At 26.0% G+C, this 20,001-nt stretch overlaps 2 protein-coding genes and 1 long non-coding RNA gene across 4 annotated transcripts; 2 read left to right on the top strand and 1 right to left on the bottom strand.

Moving 5' to 3' along the window:
* Nucleotides 1-40: 40 nt before the first annotated feature.
* LOC107170523 (heme A synthase COX15) lies at nucleotides 41-2,899 on the top strand. The gene is made up of 8 exons (XM_015520660.2): nucleotides 41-338; nucleotides 410-487; nucleotides 623-870; nucleotides 927-1,113; nucleotides 1,971-2,217; nucleotides 2,298-2,452; nucleotides 2,511-2,624; nucleotides 2,699-2,899. Exons 1-8 carry the CDS (start codon nucleotides 270-272, stop codon nucleotides 2,831-2,833), a joined length of 1,233 nt encoding a protein of 410 aa, XP_015376146.2. The 5' UTR covers nucleotides 41-269; the 3' UTR covers nucleotides 2,834-2,899.
* A 681-nt stretch (nucleotides 2,900-3,580) lies between these two features.
* Nucleotides 3,581-5,161, top strand: LOC107170521 (uncharacterized). The gene is made up of 5 exons (XM_015520658.2): nucleotides 3,581-3,737; nucleotides 3,816-4,117; nucleotides 4,186-4,356; nucleotides 4,410-4,763; nucleotides 4,822-5,161. The coding sequence occupies exons 1-5, from the start codon at nucleotides 3,665-3,667 to the stop codon at nucleotides 5,080-5,082; spliced, it is 1,161 nt and encodes a 386-aa protein (XP_015376144.2). The 5' UTR covers nucleotides 3,581-3,664; the 3' UTR covers nucleotides 5,083-5,161.
* Nucleotides 4,048-19,428, bottom strand: LOC149054909 (uncharacterized). 2 transcript variants are annotated; one of them, XR_016192078.1, is made up of 3 exons: nucleotides 19,127-19,428; nucleotides 9,650-9,811; nucleotides 4,048-4,135 (listed from the first exon to the last, which is right to left on the bottom strand). It is a non-coding gene; the product is annotated as an uncharacterized LOC149054909 (long non-coding RNA). The 2 variants fall into 2 exon arrangements; XR_016192077.1 differs by lacking the exons at nucleotides 4,048-4,135; nucleotides 9,650-9,811 and adding exons at nucleotides 11,165-11,404; nucleotides 11,500-12,655.
* Between the last annotated feature and the right edge of the window lie 573 nt (nucleotides 19,429-20,001).

Raw genomic sequence — 20,001 nt, 5'->3', positions numbered from 1 at the left:
TTATCAGAAACTTGGATTACCCCGAATGGTGTAACTGATTTGTGAATTCCACTACCGTATACAACTATAATTCTATTCTAGTCTCAGTAGTCTCTCATTCTTTGCTTTCCACTTTCCAGAAAGCCTAAAGATCTAAACTATTAACTGAGTGATTTTATTCTAAATGTATATGTATTCAAATTGAATAACAAAGTGGTATTTGAATTCCTGTTGTTGTTAGTTAAATTTATTGAGATATTTTATAAATTTGATATTGTAAAATTTTAAGTATGTTAAGTCTAGGTAAATGTTTTTGTGGTATAGGTACAAAGATGAGTCCTAATTTTGCAATTGGAAAAGTAATGTTGTCATGTAAAATGTAATATATCTATTGTTTGGTTTAAGAAACATTATCATTTATATGTTGTAGAGCTTGCTATTAAGATCCAAACAATTATCTATCACTCGTCAACCATTCATTAATACATCAATATCATCAAATTTGAATGTAAGTAGTATTGTGGTAACTATGCATTTCTTTAATAAACTTATAATCTTTGAGTAGGATGAAGATTAACTGTATTAATGTAATGTCGTTAAAATTCTAATACAAAATTATTTATTATTATTTTTTACATTACAGTTGAATGTGTGGAAAAAATCTTTTAGTAATGTTCATAAAGTAGAAACCGATCCAAAATATGTTGGTTATTGGTTTCTTGGTTGCAGTGGAATGGTTTTTGTAGCTGTTGCATTGGGTGGAATCACCAGGCTGACAGAGTCGGGACTATCTATGGTTAGTTGGAAACTTTTAGGTGAAAAATTGCCTTCTACTCAGACTCAGTGGTTGGAAGAATTCAATAAATATCAACAATATCCTGAATTTAAGATGTCAGTTAATGGCTTCAAACTATTTGATACAAATTTGATTCTAAAATTTATTTTAGGAAAAATTCTACTATGACTATTGAAGAGTTCAAATGGATATGGTGGATGGAGTATGCACATAGGACTTGGGGTCGATGCATAGGTGCTGCATTTTTGATTCCTATGGCTGGTTTCTGGTTAACTCGTAAATTCAGTCGTACTACTAAAATTCATTCCATGATTTGTGCTGTATTGTTAGCAGGACAAGTATGAAATTAATTCACTATTTTATGAATTTTCAAATTTTATCAAATTTAAACTAGTGTTGAGTGTTAAATTTTAAATGTATTTATCAAAATGAGCTTAAAAACCATAAAACAAATAAAATCTAATATTTGAAATTGCAATAAAATGCTAAAAATAAAAAATAAAAACTTTTCATCTTCGTTGTGTACTTAGAATGCTTTTAAATAGTAGCTAGTAGCATCATATTCAAATATTTAAATAATTCCCATCACTAATTTAAACATGATATGTATATAATTTTAGAAATTTCTAGACTGACCATCCATGTATTCGTATAATATTAAATGTATTGAAAGATTTTATAACTAGATTATTGTTTATCTCAATAATCAAGGCATATTAATTTGTGTTAATTTTGTAAAATTTGTGGTTGAACGGTTTTAAAACTATAATTGATTATAAAGAAATAATCATTAAATTTTTTTTTTTTTTTTTTTTTTATTTTAGAACCATCAGCTTAAACTATTACAGTTCGACAATTACATAATAATCATTAAATATTATCATTTACTTATTAGGTGCTACAATAAAAAATAAGGTAAATCTTCTATAAGGAGGTTAAAAATGTTACAATTGTAGCTGTAAGAAAAGACAATATTATTTTATAAGAACATATATGCTTAGTGTTTAAATAAACTATTATCTATTATAAGTTATAGTTGTTGAATTTAAAAAATATATCAGAAGTAATAAGTTATAAGTAACTTATAAATATATATTTTTTAGGCTCATAAACCAGATTTTTTTCATTTTACCTGATTAATTACAAAAATTTGTTAAGTACTTATTGGTTTTTGATTATTTATTCTTTATTTTAGGGTTTGATGGGATGGTATATGGTTAAATCTGGTCTAGAAGATAGATTTGACAAGCCCGCAGATGTTCCGAGAGTTTCACAGTATAGATTAGCTTCCCATCTGGGTTTAGCATTTGTATTGTATTCATTTCTTTTAACAAACTCGTTACGCATCCTCCTACCAGTTACAGCAACTGGATTTGTTACTAAAAAGTTTGTGGGACTGGCAATGGCAGCTAAAGGATTAGTCTTTTTAACCGCTATGTCTGGTATGTTTAATGAATAATTTAAACTCTGGAAACATATTAATTGATTTAAAAATTCATTTTCTTATTCATACAACAATTAGGTGCATTTGTTGCCGGATTAGATGCTGGATTGGTTTATAATTCTTTTCCAAAAATGGGTGACAAATGGATACCAGATGATATATTGCAAATGGAACCCACACTTAGCAACATCACAGAAAATCCTACCACAGTGCAATTTGACCACAGAATATTGGTAACTTATTACATACTTAATGAAAAAAATAATATCTTATTTTAATATCATCTTGTAGGGAATAAGTACTGTTTCAATTCTATCAGCTTTATATATTATGTCTCGAAAAAGTAAGCTGCCTCCAAGAGCTAAAGCTGCTGCCACTGCTTTAGCAGCATTTTCATGGTGCCAAGTAATTATTAACTGAACATTTTTTAAGTTATATAAACATATTATAATTTTTTTGATTAAAATTGTTTATCTTAGATGGGATTAGGAATTTCTACACTTCTTACTTATGTTCCGGTTTCACTAGCTGCTGCTCATCAGTCAGGATCACTTACATTACTTTCACTTGCTCTATGGCTTGTTCACGAACTTAAAACACTACCTAAAGTATAAATATTAGATTAAGTTTAGTATAATTCGAGATTAAAATAAATAAAGTATTTATAAATGATTAAATAATTGTTTTTATAAAATTATTTATCACTTATCGGTTACAGTATCTACAGTGTTTGTTTCAAATACAATTATGTTTGTTCATAGAAATATAATTGTTTTATGATACTTGATCTTTAAAAAAGATACACATATAGTATTTAATAGTTTTTTTTAAAGATTAAAAATTTTTTGTGGAAAAACAAACAGATATACAGAACGTATTTATTGAAAATTAGGAGATGTGCATGTTTGTAATTGTAAACATAGATCCCATATTATTATTTCTTAAGATTTGATAAAATTAAGTTGTTAGGTGATAAAAAAGATTTAAAAAAAAACTATATAATAATAAGTAGTGATCAAACAAATGTATTTTTATTTCATGTAACTTTGGAAATATAAACAATTTAAATAATAATAAATGTTTTAATTCTTAAAAACAATTTTACTTAATATTTTTTAATTTAAAATATAAAAATAAATAAAATGGGAAAGGTAAGAAATTATAACTATTAAAAATATTATTAGTATGTATTAAAGAATAACCTTTAGAAAAAAGGCGCAACAAAGAAATCTAAAAAGGCACAACTTGTAAAACCAAAAGTAGATGAACCAGAACTATCACCACCACAAACATCACCACCACCTCCATCGCAAGGTGAGTTCATATGGATTCATATTGGACAAGCTGGTGTTCAAATTGGATTAGCATGTTGGGAATTATTTTGTCTTGAACATGGAATTAATCTAGATGGATCAGTTAGAGAATTAACAACGAGCTCTACATCAATGTTTTCTTTGTCGCAAGACAACTCCTATGTCCCTAGGGCTCTGATTGTAGACACCGAACCTTCAGTTATAGGTTTGTAAATAATTAAATAATGGAAGATTCTGATACAGTTTCAATAGAGTTGTGTATTAATAAATTGGTTGATTTCAGATGTTTTGAAAAGTGGAAATTTCAAAAACTTATTTTCTTATGAGAATATGATATCTGGAAAAGAAAGTGCAGCGAGTAATTATGCTGTTGGTTTTTATGGAGTTGGCAAGAAACTTGCATCAAAAGTTATGGATCAATTGACACGGTTAGCTGAAGATTGTAATTCATTACAGGGTATTGCTGTCATTAGATCAATAAGTGGTGGTACTGGATCTGGAATGGGTTCACGGATCATCGAAACTATTAGAAATACTTACCCCAACAAAACAATTATTGACTTAAATGTTTGCTCTTCATCAGAAGTTTGTTTTCATTATCATCTAGAAAACAATATTTTTGTAAACATTATTGCATAATAGAACTTTTACAGTTTTCAAATATTATTGTGGAACCATATAATACTGCCTTGGCCACTCATCATGTTTTAGATGTAGTCAATTGTTCTTTGCTCTTTGATAACAAGTCAATCTATGATATATGTGGCTCTAAATTAGATTTGCCTAAACCTACTTATGCAAACATAAATAGTATTGTGGCACTAGTATGTATTATAATTTTGCAAATCAATTTCATTATTAAATATTACAATATTAGGTTACCTCAGGAATTACTTCATCTCTCCGGTTTGAAGGTTCAATGATGAGAAATATTTCAGAATTGTTAATGAATTTAATACCTCAGCCCCGATTGCATTTTCCACTGATTTCATATGCTCCCATCACAAATTGTACCAGAAGTATTTCATCAGCCAATACCCAGTCGGCTGTAATGAGCTTTGATAGTGATTATCAAATGATCAAAATTGACCCTAGGCTGGGCAAATATTTGTCAATATGTATGATGTTCCGGGGGAATTTAAACCCAACCAATATCAATACAACCATTGCTTTTCTTCAAAGAGAACAAACTATTCCTATAACGCATAATATGAACTCTCCAATATTCAAGGTTTGTGTAACCGATTTCAATGTGAATTGAATGTTTTAAATGTAAACTTATTTTTTAGTTTGGTCTATGCAATCTACATCCTATTGCAGTACCAGGTAGTGGAATCTTTGCGGCCTCTACAGCTACAACAACATTATGTAATAATACTATTATTAAACAGTATTGGATGAACACAATGAACAATTTCAATAAATTGTTAACCAAACGAGTGTTTTTACATCATTATACGGGAGAAGGGATGGATGAATCAACTTTTGATACAACTAATGGAAACATTGCAAAATTGATAGCAGAGTATGGAGAAATTGAAAATTCATAAAATTTGATCAATGTTTTGTTTAATTAATACAATGTTTGTATGATATGTTGTAATTAATAAACTTATCTATCGCCTGATACTAAGTATATTTTTAATATAAATCCATTTTCAAAGTGTAATATTTATATGTTATTCAGAGCTTGAATAACAATTTAAACATTTTAAAACAACCAATGCACAATATAATTGGTATAAATAAATAAAATAATTATAATAGGTCAATTCACTCTAATACTAGGTATAATATTAAATCTTATCGGTTATTACACTCAGTTTGGTCAGTTAAACATAAATTTGCATGTTACAGTTGAGCCAGAGAAGGTAAAAAATCGATAGTGTGCTGACATTAGTTTGATATTATAAATAATATTTTAAATTAAATTATTACATTTGTATTTTCTTTTATTTTTTGACATGGTAAAAATACAATATTTACTTTTTTTATAAGTTCAGTCAACATATTATGACTGATAGTATTTAAGTTATCTGTAAAATCTATGTACCCACATCGAAATTGTACATCAATATAGATGTAATAAATAATTGAAAATAAAAAAAAAATTGTTAGTTAAATATATATATATTGTTAACTATACTTGAATAATATGAAAGATGTATTTTTTTTATAGTTATTTAAAATTCTATACCTCTTAAAGTTTAGCATATTAATTATATGAATGTACATAATAATATGACAATTGATGATTGATAACCAATATTGTTGTTATTAGTAATCACTGCAACTTTTGGTTAAATTTTTGGTTACCTATTACTTTTTTTTATGTACTCATTTTCACACGAATATTTTACTATGTAAATATTATGAAATTTCTAATCAAAAACAATATGTAAGGATTTTTGATAGATAGGTAACTATTATTTAGGCACTTAAAACATAAATACGTAATAATAATTTAAAAAAAAAATTGTTATTTTATTTTATTTTTATAAGTTGTTGCTATCTAAAGTTGTTTTTAAACAATATGTACTTGACAAATGTTTCTGAATAATCACAATACTCTAATAATATTACCTACTAGGTATTTAATTTGTAGATAAATTACTTGAGATAATACTATTTAAATAAATTTTATTAAATCTTTATAAATGTAAAAACTTGTGTTTTGACAGTTATGCGTATTACATGATATGAATACTCAGATTTACCGTTTATTTAAAATATTAATTGTAAAAATATTTTTTTTGTGTGTATTTCTAACTACAATAGTAGCAGGGTACGGGGTACCTACCTAACTAAATATATAGTAAATACTAATTTTTTATTTACCATCATAATCAGCGGACCACAGTGATTTAATATGGTAATTCTGAATTCTGAAAAGACTCATAGGTAGATAGGCAATTGTTACAAGTAATTTGAAATTAAGTTGCTGCCAACCTTACTTCTTGCTAGATCATTTTGAAGTAGGTGCCTACATTGGTGAATTGTTACACTTGACCTTTATTTTATTTTTGATGTTACTCTTTTGACGAGGTTCAAGGAAAATTGTAAATTTGTTATCAGATAACTTGGCCCTGTTGGACCTGTCCTTGGCCAGTACACACTTATTTATCTGTTTGGTTGAGATTAATAAAGTTTTGTACTGGTATTATTTACGTAAGTATTAGTAAATTAAGTAAAGTACTATTTGTTTTCCTTTCGTATTTGACGTCGATACCGACTTGATTAAAATTATATCTGATTGAATTTTTAGGTAGGACATTCCAATATTCCAATAAGCATCAATGATTTGGTCTTTACAGTACCGTTGATCTGGTTCAAAATTCAAATAAAGTGCAACTCACTAGTAATAATAGTTAAGTAAATATCTATCTAATTATTTGTCAACCTACCCATTTAATTATATTAGAATGTATACTTTTTAAGTACCCAGTTAAGTATTATCTACGTTGCTGGGTATGAACGGATGTTTAATTTTACGAACTTAAAATATTAGGTTAGCATACCGATGGTTAACATACGCGTAACAAATATTATATAGCATACCTATACCTATATATTATATTTTATTTGAAAGAAATATGGGTTCAACAAATTTGGTTATTACTTTATTAGTCTGTCATTAATTTTCACATAGTATTTTTTCTTAAGATTAGATGTTACATTTTATATATTCATATAAGTAACTTATATTTCTAAGAAATTTAGAACTATATACCAAACTGTCTAAAGAAAAGATGATTTTATGCAAGACTATCACAATACCACATTTTTTGTTACCTAATGTTTATTTTTTGAAAATTAGTTATCCCCCTCCCATTAGTTGACCTCTGGATCCCTCTACAATCTAAATAAATATTAAATTGATGGGACAGAGTCCAAATCGTTTACAGTATTATATAATATTCATAATAATCAGAGTTAGACCAGATAATAAAATGATTTTCTGAATAGATATAATATCTCTACAATAGAAATTATACATTAGTATTATAGGTAGGTACAAAATTATACATTACACAGAATATAAAAATGTATTGTTCGTAATTGCTACCTAATTATTATTTTCTCAATTACCACAATATAGATAACTAAATTAGATTTATTTTTCATAGAGTCCAATCTTCTTACATTTAGCGGTTTTCGGGTCGTATTTTTCCTAACATATTTGAGAAATATAAAGTCCTTACTTCATTATTTAATGCCTCTGCCTTAAGTACCACTCGCGAGTTCAATATCCAACTCAATTGCTGTTCATGTCCGGCATTTACTCAAAACATTATAAGCAAAAACTGGTAAGCCTCTTTCGTAGTTATATACCTACATAGGCACCAGGAAGTAGGTTAAATTTGAATTCAATTACTTTAAAGACGAACTACAAATAACAATTCCGAGCGGATATGTAATGTCTGACTATATTTATGGATATTTTATAATTGATATATTTTATACTATTATACTTAGTCTATAAATACCTAATTAATTTTACTAATTAGTAATAAGATATATTTTTGCACATTAGATGGGTAGCTGGGTAGCTACTTAAGTGACGAATAACAAATTCCACGGAAACGTTTAAACTTAAGTTTGGACTTTTTATATTAACTTGATTTAAAATAAATAGATACAACAAGAACCAAGACCCTAGACTCTGGAGATAAATTAATAGTTTCTTGTGTATTTTTGCCCTGTGTCGAATGGTTTAATTGGTTTTTTGTTTATGTTAGCGTGATTTGAGTATATTTAAGCATACCTACCTATCGTAATAATATATAGATAAGACAATTAAGTTCCTTCTCAAACTTAGGTACAGGTGAATTATTTAAAGGATGGCCCATTTAATATTTAGGTGTTATTCCTGTTTAATTATATTTTTTGGTATAAATGTATAAAATATGTAATAAGTACATAATATTATCGACGAAACGGCGACCATTATATAATGTGTGAATTTATGTCACAACATCGTCAGGTGACTTACATATTAAATAAAGAAATTTGGTCCATTTGCTTACATACTTAATTAGCATATTTTTCTCTTTGGAAATATATGCAATAGCAGTATATCTACCTTTAATTGGTGCATAATAGTTTCCGTTTAAATTTGCAAGCTGGGGTAACGTGCGGGGAAAAAATAGTAAATCGCAGGAAATTCAATTAAATTATCTCCGTGTATACTTACTTATCATAAGTAATTAAGTAAGAACCTACTCTCAATTCATATTATATTATGTAATTAATTTTAAGATGTTTAGTGGTTTATAGTGTTTTTATTTTTTTGAATCATTTATATTGCTTGAAGTTAATTATCCATTTTATGCAAAAATCAGAAAAAAATCATTTAGTAACAGAATTTTCGATTATTGATCTTATAATAATATTATTACTCTAATTATTAGTATTATTTTTTTTTATACTTTAATTAATTATTTAATTTTAGTCATTTTTGACATTCATTGTACAATATTTTTAAGCCTAGATAGTGGATACATATAATATTATATTTATATACCATATATGAGTAAACGCCACTTGTTTTTTAGGGACAATCGGATACGCGTGCCTTGTGGGTAAAATAATAGGTAGGCAGCCTAAGGTACAAAAGGTATAAGTTAAAAGTATACAATTTTTAGATTTTTACATTATCAATAAAATATAAAACGTTCTTCGAACATAATATTGATTATCATATTAATATGTAATTTTTTTTGTGTTAATTTTTAAATTAATTTTAAATTTTTAAATTTTTCCTTGTGTTAAATAATTACTAATGATCAATAAACAGTCATTATTATAGTAAATATAGAAATGAAAATTTCTAAGGTTTGGAATTTGTAGTATTTTAGTATATTATATTCTTATACCAATTTACCATCTAACTAAAACAAAAACCTCTAGACACATATTCTACTTATGTAACATAAGTAGAGAGTATGAAAGTATTCCCAGAGTTGTAGCTAAGTGGACAGAGCCCCCACATTTGACGTGCTTATTTTTAACCTATATTATAATACCTATTAAAATTATGCAATAAAAAGTATAACCGTAATTTTTTTTTGTTTTTGTTTCTGTTTGTTAATATAAAAGTGATTTCAATAAAATTACCTAAAAGATTAAGTGCAGAAAAAATTCTTCAGAAATTCCTCACTACTGCTGGACGTATCCTCGAAGTTGTAACGTTTTCGGTTGACGGTTACTAGCTAGAACGCTGTACGTCGATTAGCTACTATTATTATTAGCATAGTCGTTAAGTTAATTCTGTATCACCTGGAAGTTTTATATTCATATATTTTATTTAATCTATTTATCATTAATTTGAGTTAGTGAATCATAATAATTAGCGGTGGATTGTGGTGACCCGATAATGACTTAGAATTTCGATGATTTTATGAAAATTTAACATAAGTACCCAAATAAATTAATAAAAACCAATGTTGAATGATTGGGAATTTAAAATAAAATTCGACATAATAATATACAGAAACTTAAAGATAGCAAATGTGTATATTATATTTTGGATACCTATCAACTATTATTTTACTCGTTTCTGAGTTATATGCAGTGCCACAACTAAGGTTATTAGGACCGGGGTGCCAAACCGAATAATAGGGGCCCTTAGTTTCCAAAGTTTTACGAAAAATTTTCATGAACAATATATTTATATATGTAAACTTTAATTATCCATCACCATTTAAATTTCTTTTTAACTAAAAAATACAAATATACACTAGATAAAAATGGTTGATATACGTTTAAAATTATAATAAAAAAATTAAATATTTATGTTTTTCATATATTATGTTTATATATTATACACAATACATATATTTACTTATTTACACTATTATACAAAATAGTAAATACATCCAAAATTATAAAAAAAATTACATATTTATAATATTAAAATTACTTAAAAAATTTATTTTCTGTTTTTTGATTGGCAAAGTCTAAAATTAATTTTTCTACATCAAGTTCTTCAGTGCTATAACTTATATGTCTGGTATACCTTGGGACAGAAAAATTATTTTTCAAAAATCGAGGTGAACATTATCATAAATATACGTTTTTTCAGTAGCCAGTAGGTAACTATTCTTATTTCACATTTGGATGATATTGGTTTAGTTGGTGCTATGTGATCCAAATATTATAAGTAGGTACCTATGACCGTGTCATCGTAGTGAATCAACAAGTTTTTATAAAAATATATTTACAACTTTTGAGCTGAATTGAAAGAAAAGTATAATAAAAGTTTATATAATATTATACCATAAAATACTACATGAAGTATGAATGTACTATATAGTGATTGAAGATACAATATATTTTATATTTTACTTTTACTTTTGTTTTGTATGAATTTTAAGAACCATCACCATAACATATTTCATAAATATTATGACATTACATGTAGGCAGTTATGAATTATTAAGTTGTGACTTTTTAACATTCCATGTAAAATGTCAAAAATGACCTTAAAAACTTTTAGAAATGAAAAGTATAAGCTTTTGAATAGCTTTGAAATATAAATTTCAAACGTTGCATCAAAACACTACATTTTTTACTAAAATAATAAAGTACCTATAATTTATTAAAACCAACTACCGTAGGTATTATGGATCGAGAAAATCTTGCTGGTATTACAATAATATAATTATTAATCGATTACGACCGTTCAATTACCTGTTTATAATCGACATAGAATATAATAATACATATTAGTATATTACTTTCAGATAGGTATAATAAATGCTCAGTTGGTCGAAAAAGGTTACTGCAAATAAGTATGCCAGCTGTATTAACCAAAAATACTACTCATGTTGGAATATTATATAGAAGGCCAGATAGGTATGCAGTTCACGACTGAAAATTAATTGAACACGTATTGTTAATAATTTTCTTATTCCATTATAAAATTGCACGTCATAAATTATGAATATTTTTTATTTGATACTCACGAGTGCACAGGAGTAGGTAAGTTACTACTTTTTTAACCCTGCTGTAGTTGCCAATATTATATTACTTTTTACTACTGACAGACGACACTACAATATTAGTACACGAAACAGCAGTACAACTGTATACATTGTTTTCGTCCCTGAAATTCCATTTTTACAGTGCTATAGATGTATTAAAATATTGGTTGCCTATCATTAAAATTTTATTTATAAATAGGTATGTATATTATAAATACCAGTTTGTTAACCAATCGTAGACACGTTCTAAAATATAGGTAGGTAGGTACTGACGATTATCTTATTTTTCATTTCAGAGCGAGGATTAGATAATTAAATATATTTTAAATAACGCTCGTTTTGAACTACCTATAAGTTATTTTAAGCTTTTAGACACAAACTAAACTTGGATAACTCTTGTAATATAGAATCAGGTAGGTATCGATGAAACAAAAATTACCACCTATAGTAGAGAGTAGACACGACTCTAAATGGATATATGTAGGTAGGATTGGGCTGGATTCATGGTGTAGAAACTTGGATTCTGCTGTTAGGTACCTAAGTAATTTGTAGAAAACCAAATAAAATGAACCATGTTTTGAAATTTTCTTCATTGAAAACAAGACGAATGAATTGTAAAAATGAGTTTCACATAGTGTTAACTTAAAAAGCATGAAACATAATTTGTTCAAAATGTTTAGATATTGTTGCAATTTTATTTAATATGTTAAAATAGTATACAATTCACAACTATAGGTATAATTTCATTCTGTGGTATATCTCTATATATCAAAGTAAAGTTAGTAGCAGTGGTGAAATAAACTTAAATTTGAAATGACACTATTTCATATGTACCATCACGGCACCACCACCAAGCCCATCACAATATATTCTACTTTAAAATATTATTTACCTATAACAAAAATGTATTCCAAATAAACCGTTATAGATTTGGATTTGGAAAATAAGGAATTATATAATTTTTATTAGTACCCAGATTTTTTTTTTACTAATATAATAGTCATAAATCATACTTAACTCTCGACGACAATGTCCATTGGAGTTTGTGTAAACAGACCCTCCTCTGCTGTCGGTTCTATGTAGGAAAAAAATGTCCATTGGAGTAGATTCACATATTATTTGTTTTATTTGTGTACACCTATATTATATTATACGAATCGATAAATATGAAATAATTATAAAAATACGGTAGGGGTTATTTTTGTGTATTTGTTTGTAGGGTTTTTAAGTGGGTAGGTTAGTAGGCTTGTAACACGTGTTTGTGTATGTGTGGCGAGGATATGCTGCTAAAAATCCCGGGCGGTCACCCATCCGGGAACTAGCAACTACGACCGGTACGTACGCTCAGTGCGTTTCCGCAGATTGAGCGTACGACACTACGACCGTGTCTCACCAAGCCACGATTATGCGGTTATCTCATTCTAATTTGGTTAGTATTATGTACGTTCAAAGTTAAGAGTAATACTATATAATGACTATTGGTTGTGAAAACAGATTAGGAAGGTAGAAGTAGTATTCGAAATTTCGAAAGGTTATTGAACCCTTTATAGAGAAAAAATCGAAATTTAAATTTCAAAGTTAAGTTAGGTTCTAGTAGTATTCTGTTCACCCTTTTGTGAATAATATACATATTATTGAGTATTTTTATTGATAGTTAAATGTCATATATTATTCCCGATTCATTATAATTATTTCAAATTTGAAATGAGAAATAGTTATGACCAATGTTAAACTATACCATAATAATGGATTATGGATACAAAGAACACTTAAATTTAGCACGAAGTCTACCTGTATATAAGCGCATGCATAATGGTACAATAAAATGTTTATGTTGTATATACCTATCTAATACCTATATTAGATAATAAAATTTTATAATAATTTTTTGTATCTCGTTTTAACAGGTCACTTGAAAGTTGAGATTATGAAATATTCATTGTGTGTTATATTGTGGATTGGTAAATGTAGTTACAATCACTACAATAAATAATGATTAATAATTATTAGTTACTATAAATTAGCTGATTATATGTTTTATTTATAATTAGATTCAAGTTTACAAAATACATACTTAGATAGTATTAGCGTATATAGGTTTATGTCAGTTAAATTTAAAATTATAACTATACATTAATAATTTTATTATGGTCGTAAAATAAATTTTTTCATGTCAATATTAGAAATTATTTAAAAATATTTTAATTTCGGGTTTATAATATTAGATCATAAATTTATAAATACTTTGTTTAAATGATTAGTTTAGTTATATAATTGTCATATGCATAGTGTTGAATAATGTGAAACAATGAATTTAGTGTATAATTAAATTTGAAAAATTGTTTTATAATATAGTAAGTACCTACATACATAATTGACCTACCTATTAACTTTTTTTTATCTAAAATTAAACAAACATATTAGTTTGTTCAATTAATTAATAATTATTCATTTAACTGACAATAATTATATCCATCTAAATATATTATTATAGGTATATTTTTTCCACTGTAGAAGTCGTCGCGAAATCGTTTAATCGTTTGTAAGTCTTTACTATTTACTCATACTTGTATATTATCTAATTTTTTAACGAAAATATGATAATATTCATGTTTTCTATTAATTGTGCTTGTATACACAGAGCTGTTATTAATACGAAACAATACTTTTAATTACACTTAATATAACACATAATAAATAACTATAATATCATTTAACTATACTAATTCACAATATTTCATTGATTTCTTAGAATTTTTTGTTGGCCAATAAATTGCTAATAAATACTAATTTGGCCATATAACATGTAATGATTTGATAATTAGAAGCAGTGGCGTCCGCAGAGGGGGGGGGGTGAAGCCCCCCCCCCCTATTGCCCTCATAAGTATTACTTTAAAAAAAATGTATCAAACTTCAACTGTCGTCAGCTATAGTAAGCAAGACGAAAATTAATAAACGTCTTACCAGAATAAATTCTTTAAAAAAAAAACATTGATTTGCATACCAATTCTCCTAAAAAAAATAGTAATTTTTTGGTAAAAGTATGAACTACACTTGTATGAATGACCTGTATTGAATTTTCAAGCCTTAGCTATACAAATTTAATATTTTATAAATTTTAATCTACAAGTTAATTTTTGTGGTTTTGTCAAAAATTGGACTATAAATGCTTATAAAAAATAATCGTGCCTATATGTGTCGTTAATATTTTTAGATAACTAGGTATAATAAAACCTTGTATTACATTTTAAAGCTTTTTGACCGAACGAATAATTTTTTATTGACATTTTTAGAAAAAAAACCAAGGTTATTAAACAATTTTTCATTTATTTTTGTTTTCCAGATTGTTTTAAAAAATACTTAGAATTTTTAATTTTGACCTCTCAAATTTCAAACTAAATAATCCAATTTGCTTCCAAAAAACCCTATCGAGTTTTATGATTAGAGAATTTTTTCTACTAGAAAAGTTGAGAAGTTGATGTTTTACAAACATTTTCAAATACCTCACCTAAACGTATACAATTATTTGAATGGACAAAATAAAAATAAAATAGTAATTAATTTTCAAGCCCCCCCCCCCATTGAAAAATCCTGTGTACGCCACCGATTAGAAGATATTTATTTTACATTTTAGTAATGGAATGCTATAAAATGTTAGTCGCCTTTCACGATACAAATCGTTTTAATTCATTTAATTGATGTTCACTATGGTCAATGACTCAATGTAACTTTAATCTGTGCTATATAAATTATATTAATATTAAAGGTATGTTGTCCCAACCCAACGGCCTCTTAACAATTTTTCAAGCTCTCCATGTATGTAATTAAGTAGTAATGAGTAATTATATCTTCATCATTAAAGTGCCTGACATTCTAATCAGAACATACCTATGTCCTATACTCAATTCTCTATTCAAGTCAAAATGTCTAAATTTATTGTTAAAATTGTTTTGGTTTTTTTTTTTTTTTTAGAATTAGAAAATACACTTTAATAAGTATTTTTTATAACAATTAATAGTCTGTATATTCACATCTCATCTCAATCAGTGACATACGCAGGATTTTCATCGGAGGCTTATTATTACAATTTAGTTTTAATATTGTCCAGTCTAATAATTTCAGAGATTTAGATGAGGTATTTAAAAATGTTTGTACTGCCTACTTCAAATACTCAACTCTAGTAAAAAAGAATGCTTTGATCATAAACTTCGATAGAGGTTTTTTGAAGCAAATTCGGATTTAGTTGAAGAAAATTCCCAGTAGTTACATTTTAAAATTCGTTAAATTTGTTAAATCATCTAACTTAAACCGTCTTTCCACTTTGAATGAATTTGATTAGTTTTTGATGTTTTGTTATTTTTTCTAAAAATATCATTAAAATATCCGTTCACTCAAAAAGCTTAAAAATGTTATACAAGTTTTATTATAATTATTTAAAAATATTAACAATTTCTATTCACGGTAATTTTTTATGAACATTTAAAATATAAATTTTGACTAAATCACAATTAATTCATGGTTAAAAATGTATAAAATATTAAATGTATAAGGCTTAACATTTAATAGGCAGTGTCTTTCTTACAAGTAGTAAATACTACTTTAGCAGAATATTACTGAATACTGATCATTTGAGGATAACTGGTATACTAATAGCTAATACCATGTTTTTTCAAAAACGAATTCAACTTACCTATAGACATATAATATTTATAGTTATTGGCTATAGTTAATCCAGTTAGACGTAAATATATGATTTACGAGTTACGTTTCATTAACACCTTCTATATTTTCACATACTACCGTATTTAAATTTACCAATTTAAGGTTTATTGAATTATGCGAGAGTGATTTTTTTTTATGAATACAGCTATAATAGTCTTAAAAACTTTTAGTATTACTATAAAAAGTGTGATAAGTAAATAACAGAATACGCTATCTAAATACTAATCGTGTAAATCGGTATAATCGTACAGTCCTTAATAGTTATTTAAAAATACAAATTAAAACATAAAAATCAATGTTATTATTATCTATTTTAAATGTTATGATGTGCTGATCATTGAATATGTCACGAAAGCGGATAGTTAATTTTTGGTGACTTAGATAATATACCAATAACATTTTTTTACTGATTATCTTAGCACTCCTTAATATATATATATATATCATTCTCTTAAGTATCTATTTATTTTTTTTGTCACTTCTTTGGCAGACTATATAAATATTATCATGTTATAATTATTAAAATAAGTATGTTTTATTTTGTAATCCATATTATGATAGGTAGTATGATTAGTGACTGTAAATTGTTAAATAAACAATTACATAATAACGATAGTAATTCTACCTTAGTACCTATCAAAATGGTGGGAATCAACATTTTGTTTGAAGTATTTTACGTAATTTTTTCAAAGTATGTTGTGCAGATATCATTATTATTATTGTACGTACGTTTTTGTGTTGATTTCTTAGAGTAGCGTAGGAAGAATACTTATTTAATTTTAAAGAAACACGTGTTTTGATAAAAAAATATATTAGATTTAGGTATTTAATTTATTTTTTTTCTAGAAGAATATTGAGTTGTTAATATATTAATTTTCTAAACCATGCACTCCAAGTAAGAACAAATAAATGGTTAATACTTAATACGCATTATATTTAATGTTAAAAAAATATAATATAATGAATTAAAGTTAAAAACGTTAACATTATCGTGATTTTCCGTAACGTGTGAGGACAGGAGACTTGGGTCAAGGAAGCCAATGAATCTTATTTAACGTCAAGTCTAATTTTTTGATTGCTTCTGATACTCCCAGTTTTATAATATAATTAACTAATATTTAATATTTAGTTATAGAATTTTGTTTAGTAATTATAGTTATATTATTAAAATAACATATAAAAAAAATCCGTAAATTATTTAGTTAAAGGAAAATTAAAGGTATTTAGTAATGTATTTAATTATTTTTATGAGATTACATAGATATAGCTAATTTATGACATAGTTATAAGTGTTGAGCGAACTATATTATTAAATATTTAAATGTGTATTATGTATATTATTTGGTAATGTATTCTCGAATTAATTTTAATATGTTGGATTATGTTTTCTATAATTTATTCTTATTTTATGTTGTAAAAAATGAAATAATTATATACTGATCAATGATTTTATAGTGATATATTCTTTTAAATATGTTCTCATTTCTCATATAAATACATAATAGTTATTTTTACTATCGTTATATTTTAATTTAAAATTTTAATGCCTGACGGAAATCATAAGTAATATAATATATATTATACTACATATGGTATGGTAGTAACAGTTTTTATGTAATTTATAACAGTGATAAAATAGGACGATGAAGGGAAAATATCAGACATTATAAGTTATTGAGCCATTGTTAAGGGTACAAAGCTTTCGACGGATTGGATGATGACGATTGTAGGAAGTGAAAACATGCTTTTTTACTCTTCGCTGATTCACCGATTCGATTTTTTGTTTCAGACATTACTGTTGATACGTACCTACCTGATTTACGTGAATTTTGTTTGATAAATTACTATGCAATAGCCATAATGATATTAATGACAAATATATTTGATATAGTAAAAATGTATATTATTATTGTTGTAGTGGTCATCGAACCTCATCATCTTTCGTGGAAAATTGTATAAATAATTCTAAAATCAAACACTAATTGAAATTATAGACTGGTAATGACACGGTGGTATACACCCAAAGTAGTGAAGTATTACACATTTTCTGATTTAAAAATGTAATATTTTTTACCATAAAAAAATATAGAAACTACCAAATTATACAGCGATTTTATACTGGATATATTATGGTCCTTTCACGTAGAACCTGGGCCTTCGTGACACGCACCCTCTACCCACTTGAATGGGCTTGCAAATAACCGAAGGTAAGTTTGAAATATTTTTTATTCAAAACTAGTTTGCAATAATCAAAAATAATTAATTGTTTCGGTTCAAAAGTTTAGATTAATAAAAAAATATAGTGTTCCCCTCCGCAACCATTCTACGTTATTTTGGTTATTGAATATAATGAATATATAGTATTAACATTTTAAGAGGTTTTCGCTGAGTTTTGTAGTTTTTGTTTGATTTAGTAAAAATATATACATATATGCATGATACATTATGTAATGCATCATTATATAAAAAAAAAATAGTTACAAATATTATTTAATTTTAAAACATCAGAATGCAAATTGGGTGTTCACAAATACAACTATACTGAAGTACCAATGGCTAGAAAAATAGCTTTTACAACTATCAAAGACAATAAAAATTTAAAAATATATTGTATTATAATTTTGATAAATTTGAAACACAATAATATTGTCCTACGTTTTTACTAGAAATGTAGTAAATCAAATTTAATGTACAATGTTCGCCTATGCCCTATATATTTCAAGACAAGTAAAGAGTAAAATTAAAATATGTGGAATTTTTTTATTAATAGATAAATTATTTATTGTCAAGAACAAATATTTTTCAACTTTTCAATTATTGCTTATATTTAATGATTTTTTTATGTTTCTTTTTGAAAATTTGAAATTAGTAAATTGTATGCGTTTACCTCGAATATAATTTTTACTCGAATCCATTTATAAATTTTCAACATATAAAGACCACTGAATCTTTGAAACACGCGTCCACGGTTACTTATTGACATCTAAAAATGGTGTGATGAAAAGATTAATCAATCCGATAACAAACTTGTTTTGAATTTTGTTTATTACGTGATAATTAACTTAATATTTATAAAAACGAATAAAAAATATTGATAATCACTTATGGTTTTTATTATTATTATGATTAGTTTTTTTAAAAATATTATTTAATACGTGTTTATAATAACTGCAGTATTTGATTGACTATAATGACTAATGAGTGATAAATGTTTTTATATTATTGATTGAATATTTTTAAAAATTTATTTGTATTATGAAAATGTGTCGATAGGTCATTGATATTAGATATACGCCATATTACCATAGCAGGAATAATAACATACTGTTATATATATTTTGTTTAACTATATTTTCACGCTTATAATTATAATATAATAAATATAATACTATATTGTAATCAATTTTAATATTATCTGTGCCAGCTTATAAATTTAATTTTATATTTAATGTAAGTATTTTGTTTATAAATATACTTGAATTTTATTTATGGCACTTAATTTTATAAATAAGTACACATTTATGTATTTTATTTTCACCCAATATAAAATTAATTGTTGATAAAGAAAATAATAAAATACAACTAGTTAAACTGATTTTAACAACAAATCATTAAAATAAAATGTATCGAACTAATGGTACATTTTGAAAATGATAAATAACGGGACCTTTGATTAGAGATAATTAAAATACAACTATGGAAAAAATTCTGGTACATGATGATTTATTTGTAATATGTCATAATATGAGAACAATTTTTTAC

Source organism: Diuraphis noxia, unplaced genomic scaffold, assembly GCF_037042655.1.
Source record: "Diuraphis noxia isolate RWA-SAM2 unplaced genomic scaffold, SU_Dnox_SAM2 contig0005, whole genome shotgun sequence".
NCBI classification, from domain to species: domain Eukaryota; kingdom Metazoa; phylum Arthropoda; class Insecta; order Hemiptera; family Aphididae; genus Diuraphis; species Diuraphis noxia.
The sequence above is the reverse complement of the archived record's forward strand: the minus strand, read 5'-3'. Positions and strand labels throughout refer to the sequence as shown.

Excerpts from the sequence above, each read along its gene's own strand:
- LOC107170523 (XM_015520660.2), top strand. The coding sequence starts at position 270 with ATGTTAAGTCTAGGTAAATGTTTTTGTGGTATAGGTACAAAGATGAGT. Across the intron at positions 2,218-2,297 it reads CTTTTTAACCGCTATGTCTG|GTGCATTTGTTGCCGGATTA; the intron begins GTATGTTTAATG and ends TACAACAATTAG. Across the intron at positions 2,625-2,698 it reads CAGCATTTTCATGGTGCCAA|ATGGGATTAGGAATTTCTAC; the intron begins GTAATTATTAAC and ends TGTTTATCTTAG.
- LOC107170521 (XM_015520658.2), top strand. The coding sequence starts at position 3,665 with ATGTTTTCTTTGTCGCAAGACAACTCCTATGTCCCTAGGGCTCTGATT. Across the intron at positions 3,738-3,815 it reads CACCGAACCTTCAGTTATAG|ATGTTTTGAAAAGTGGAAAT; the intron begins GTTTGTAAATAA and ends GGTTGATTTCAG. Across the intron at positions 4,357-4,409 it reads TAAATAGTATTGTGGCACTA|GTTACCTCAGGAATTACTTC; the intron begins GTATGTATTATA and ends TTACAATATTAG.